Source organism: Haplochromis burtoni, unplaced genomic scaffold, assembly GCF_018398535.1.
Source record: "Haplochromis burtoni strain Fernald_Lab_line unplaced genomic scaffold, NCSU_Asbu1 Contig_48, whole genome shotgun sequence".
Classification (NCBI taxonomy): domain Eukaryota; kingdom Metazoa; phylum Chordata; class Actinopteri; order Cichliformes; family Cichlidae; genus Haplochromis; species Haplochromis burtoni.
The window spans coordinates 2,653,743-2,659,742 of record NW_024582409.1 but is presented as its reverse complement, the minus strand read 5'-3'; the positions used below and the strand labels follow the sequence as shown (position 1 = coordinate 2,659,742).

The 6,000-nt window shown below is 40.4% G+C and overlaps 1 protein-coding gene across 2 annotated transcripts in view; it reads right to left on the bottom strand.

Moving 5' to 3' along the window:
- bcl9 (BCL9 transcription coactivator) overlaps positions 1-6,000 on the bottom strand; it is a 28,480-nt gene that overhangs the window by 7,870 nt on the left and 14,610 nt on the right. For both annotated transcript variants that reach the window (XM_005921329.3, XM_005921328.3), the window contains exon 3: positions 2,182-2,638. In XM_005921329.3, the coding sequence (XP_005921391.1) occupies positions 2,182-2,468 (287 nt within the window). In that variant the 5' untranslated portion in view covers positions 2,469-2,638. The remainder of the gene's footprint in view (positions 1-2,181; positions 2,639-6,000) is intronic.

Sequence of the window (6,000 nt, the reverse complement as noted above, 5' to 3'; positions counted from 1 at the left end):
CCTCTGTAATTATAGGCTGCTGGTACTGAGAATGTAGCAAACCAGACTTTTGCAAGCAACATATATACACACATAAATGTTCACACAGAGGTGAGCACTGTGTAGAACATACGAACACACACACACACACACACACACACACACACACACACACACACACACACACACACACACACACACACACACACGTACAAGTAGCATAAAACATATGCCAACATGTCCAAAAGGTTCAGCCACAGCTCTGCACACTGTACGTATGTAGAGAGACACACAGCCAGCACAACAAGAAGGCAAAGCCATAAGTTTGGCAGTCCGTGCAGTCATTTCCAGAGGCTCCAGAACCATGAGTCAGCAGGGAAAACTTCCAAGCCCAGTGTACTCCCTGACCCTGGAAGAGCTCTGGATCACGCATCAAAACCTTAAACTAATAATTCACAAAAAATGATTTTACATTAGCATTACAACTGACCAACACCTAATTTCCACACCATACAGGTAAAGCAAATTGTTCAGGTTTGTACCACCTTCTTGACCTTGCCAACATGCAACTCTTATAGATTTATCAGGTATCGTGTAGACATACTTGCTTACAAGCCTCACTTCAAAATACCGCTACAATTAAAGACATCAAGAGAGTAAGTTCAATTCAGTAAAGAGAAATGAAAATACCAGAGTAGTAATAACCTTAAAAAGCATAAGGATAACATGTTAGCTTTATTTTATTTATTGTTTTTATTTTATTTTACTTTTTTGTTTTTTAATTTTAGATGTACAAGTGAGATGACTTTATAAGCGGCCGAGCCTTCCTCTTTAAGAAGAAAGCCCTGTAGGTAACGTGTGTGCCTCAGGGTCCTTGCAGGGACTGAGTGACTCCGTCTGTCGAGTGTGTAGGAAAAAGTAACATTACAATCATTAAGCCACAGCCACTGGTGAAGCGCAAGCAGACAGAGGTAATTAAGTTAAAGTAATCAGCCAAAAGAGTCTAGATAGGGCCTAGTTTCTGTGTTAACAGCTATCCAAATGCATTCTCTGCCTGCTGCTACAGAAAAGTAAATGATGTCCATGCAAAAAGATTACTTAAGAGTAATTTCTAACTATGGCTAGCTTTTCTAGCCAAACTAGAGAAGAGACACCATTTTAAACTAGGTCTTCCTACCAGGTTTAGGAGCTGGAATAGAAAAAGAAATAACTGTCCTGTCCCTGTGCTCCCGTTTTTCTCTTCACTTTGCCTTCATTCCCTCAAATAGTCGTGGCAGACAGTTGTGCCTCGTGTAGCCTGGTTCTACCAAAGGTTTCTTCCTGTTCAAAAGGAGTTTTTCTTTCCCACTGTCACAACATGCTTGCTCATACCGGATCATCTAATCGTTGGAGTTTTCTGAGTACTGTAGGGTCTTTAAATAAACCAGAAGTGAACTGAAATTGAACTGAACTCTGTGCCCACATGCATCAATTAGGAAAAGAGCTGCCCCATTCTTGATGGCTATAAGGGTTTAAACGACATGCTGATTGTAAGCAGCGTAAACAGATTTGACAGCACGAATATGTTTATTTCTTACATTCAAATACTAGAACGACAGCTCTCTAGAAAGTACAGTACATATGAGCAAAAAGGCCGCCTTAATGTGGCCTCGGTCTTGCTGATTTTTAAAGTTAATATTTCTTATTTCAACTAAATCTAAGCTGGAAAAACAGGCAGAGCTTTTCAATTTGCCCTTTGTTCTTAACTGTTGTTAATGACCTTGGCTTTTTTTCTTCTTCTTTTTTTCCAATTACGTAAAAAAAAAAAAAAAAGAATTGCCGTGGACAGATGTTTCCTCAGTAAAGTTTGATTACATGTTATTGAAGCTAAATAACAAGCTTAAGTGGTTTAGTCATCATTAATAGTCCACCAAACTGCCTAGGAAGGTTGTCTTAACAAAAAAAGAAAGAAAAAAAAAAGGGTAGTAGTTTTTCAAACAACCCTTTAAAAAGTTTTATTTCCATGTACTTCCAAAGATTTTCATGCAGTTAAAAATGCTTTGCTGTCCATCATAAACAGTCTGGATTAAACATTATTTTAATCCATAGCTTTAATATATAGCCAGTATAACCTAGATTTCAGTTACACCCACAAAATAGCTGATCATTATTAGAAAGGAAGTATCACAGGGTAATATCCACAGGTTGTATGAATCCACTCACCTTTGTGTGTTGGTGGACGGGGAGTTCTTTAGCCTATTGGAGTTCATTGATGGAGCTCCCAAGACTACAGAACAGGGTGGAGTGATGAGCTGGTGAGGACTGCCTGTGTGTGTGAGCGGCGCTTTTGCACGCACGTTCCTGGAGCCAGGAACAGGATTCCCAATGTTCGACAGGTTTCCCCGACCGTCCTTGGCCTCTTCTCTCTCTTTCTTTCCTCGTTCCCTCTTGCTGAAATGTGTCGCTGCTGTACCTGCCGCCGCTGGCCTCTCCTCTTGGACCTCCAACATTCTCTCTACGTCCTTGTCTGTGTGGGTGTGCGTGTATGTGTGTAAGTGTATGTGTGTGTGTGGGAAAAGTGTGGAAAAAAATAACAATAGTCCAGAAGGCTTCTCTTGTTCTTGTTCAGTGTGTATTTATGAAATTCCCCCAAGGGGGCTTTCAACGGCCCTTGGGCACACTGTTGAGAGAAAAGAAGGAGAAAAGGGACCGTTAACAAAACTGGAAAAGGCAGACGCCGTCTCAAGAGAGTTCAAAGTGACACTCTACCCAAAGTCTTCTTATTATCAATCTTCCTGTCTATGAGTGAAAGATGGAAAAGTTATTTTTCCCCCTCTTTTAAAGTTGCTTTGGGCAAAACAGGGCTTAATAAAGTAATTCTGACATTATTCAGTAAGAAAATCGTAGGTCAAATTCATTACCTGACGACTTACACAGACTTCAGTCATTGTTAATTGTAACCTCAGCATGTTTGTTTTTCCCCCAGTGTCTGAAATGTCTGCTTATAGTGCATTTTTTTTTTCGCCCTCAACACACTCAGTGCTTCACACACAGACTTTATATGGGCAGGCCGCCCAGGTATGTTAAGACCCGCCCAAATACATTTAGAGACTGGCTTTAGCTTTATTCCATATCCATCTGAGAGAATGATGCCATCCGCAACGAATGGACAATACCCTTTGCTTTTATTTTTAAAATTCAGACACTGCTAACCCGCTTGCCAGCAGATCAACAGCCTGGTCTCTACTATGACAGCTTTCAACATCATTCAGCTGCTTTCCAAGATTATCGCATCCTGCAAATGGACAAATTACATGCACCGTCTTATACTTAATTTATGGTAGAGACAATGTGTCTGTTTGCATAGGTATTTGTCTGCAGAGAGGCTCTCCGTAGGCAACCAACTCCAACGTCAAAAGTCCTCAAAAAAAACACAAAAAAAAACAACAAAAGCACATAGCTCGACGTGGATGAGTGTATGCATAGCCTGAACCCTGACGGCTTGAAGAGTGCGCCACAAACAGGAGCAGCATGAGAAGCTGCAGTGGACGCTGTTCTTTATTTTGAACACTTGGTTTCACTTCAGCAATTTGTAAGTTATAAACCTGCTTTTGTCCACAAGTGATGGACCAATAATAGCACAAGCAAGTAAAAGTAGCCTACAGATCAGTTGTTTGTGGCGTCGCCCCCTAGTGACAGTAAACAGCTACAACATGTATACAGCCATCCACAAAGCTGTCTGTCTGCAATACCACCGCAGAAGCGCCTTGGAGCCCTTAGACTGCAGCTGGTAATGATAATCTTCTTCAACTCTACAGATCTGCTGTGTCCTCAAGGTCTACCGACTGGGGGAGAACCGGTTCATGTGTCTGTATCGAGTGCTTCAGAGCAGACAAAGTCTACCACATCCAGCTGCAGTCCAAAACAGTGAAGGATAAGAGACTCATTACAGAGACGGCGGATTATAATGCTCCGGTAATAATCACCAAGTACTTCACAATTGTATTTGCAGGAAAAAGTTACAAAATAAATAATCTAATAATTTGTTTAAGAAATTGTGCATACACCGTCTTTGGAAGCTCATGGGTGTTCCTACAAACACCCCTGCAAGTACAGTCTAAATCTGTAGTGAACTCTGGAAGTACGTACATAATTTCAATCCTCATTGTTCAACATGTGTTAGTTAAAGCAACTGACCAATTTAAACAGCTGACAGAACAAAGACTGTAAAAAACAGCAGACACAAAACATCAGTCTTCCCCTCCACTAACTCTATAGTTTGATTCAATTTATACATCATCAATATGCAAGATCAATCATCTCAAGGTGCTTGATAATATAAATGCTCCACTATAAGCTGATATGGAGTCTGGTTCAATAGTAACTGATAAAAACTAAGTCACAGCCCAAACGCTGCCACCACTGCTTAGTTTGTCCACCAGAGAGCACCAATATTTATCTGGAAAAAAGAAATCTGTTGATTTACATATAATGATTTTACAATTTAAAAAAAAAAACAAAAAAAAACCCACCAGTTAGGTTGGTCATTGATACTTTCTTTATCTTTGGTACATGTGGTAGAGCTGTCGAGCTGGTACTGTGACTCACACCAATCACTGTCTTTTGTGTGTGTTGGTGAGTGAGAACTGCACGAGAATCCTGTTCAAGAGAGCAGCCCAGTCAGTGAGATTACATTGTCATCCTGAAAATATTTAGGAGCTCTTCCAAAACACTCAGCATTGTAACTGGCTCCAGAGTCCCCCTGGGGAGAGGGAGGTGGAATGGTGTTTGGGGGTTGTGTCGCCCCCTTTTCTACTTGTATGGGGGGATGGTGGCAGCACTGGGAAGCAGACAAATACACCGACTCCTGCTACAGCAGCAACACTCATCTCTCACTGGTCACAGAAGAAGAAGTGATTTACAGCAGTCAGGAGCACAAATTACTGCACACAGGCAGACGCTGGCTTCTCAACAGAAACAGAGGCGGCTTGTAGAACCAAATTAAACCTACTAGATTAACCTTTAAATGTAAAAAAAAATACTGTAGTGGAGACACTTCAGAGAAATGCTAGGCTCATTATTAAAAATGTAATGAAAGGCAACTTCTTTTACGCATTTTATATTGAAGCACGTGTAATTCTGCAGCTGTGATATACAGCATAAATCAGAAACAAGAGCTTCTGCTAACGCGACAGTCCCCATATAAAAGTTCAGTTAAACTTTGTGTCTGAATAATTACACACTACCAGCTGAACAGGCACGCAGAAAACAGGTTCTGCTGTTAACGTCTTGTTTCTATAATTGGAGCTTGTGCTAGAGCGGAGTCTAACGATGACACTATATCAGATGCTATCGGCTACTGTGTACCGGCCACAAAAAACATGCTCAGGGTTCCCCTTCACTTTAACAATGTAAACTGAATTTAACGTCTGTCTCCAAGAGAAATCTAATTGGATGAACCTTCCTGCTCCTAAAAAATTTAAATGTACACTACAAAACCTAATGAGATATTAATAAAGGCTACTCCTAAAGTGGCATCTGATTGTGATTGTTGGTGTTTTTAAACAGGTAAAATGTTTAGGACACCAGTAACAACTAGGACTTTTAGAGGGTGTACCATTTCATTTGTACATTAAAAAGAGCAATGAACGTCAGAAAAAAAAAAAGCTGACTGACATTTAAAAACACCATTTACTTTGCAAAAACTGGGCATGATTACCAGCTAGGGAAAGTTAGGCTCCTCTATTCCCTCTTCACAAGGTGCTGAGGGATGTATACTAAACTCTTTTCAACCATCACAAGCACTTTGCTTAAAGCTCAGTGAACCCTTTAGGAGAAGGTGTCCAGCGCAAGTTAAAAATATTCGGACCTGGTGGGATCAGGCAGTAGTTGGCCTTGACTGACTCCTTCACTATGGAGCAATACTAAAGGAGGAGAGCCTTGAGAGAAGAGCAAGAAAAAATAAAATAAAATAAAATCACTTAAAATATATATATTTCGTTTGCATTAGTAGATATAGTTTATAATATATCAAAGAACCAG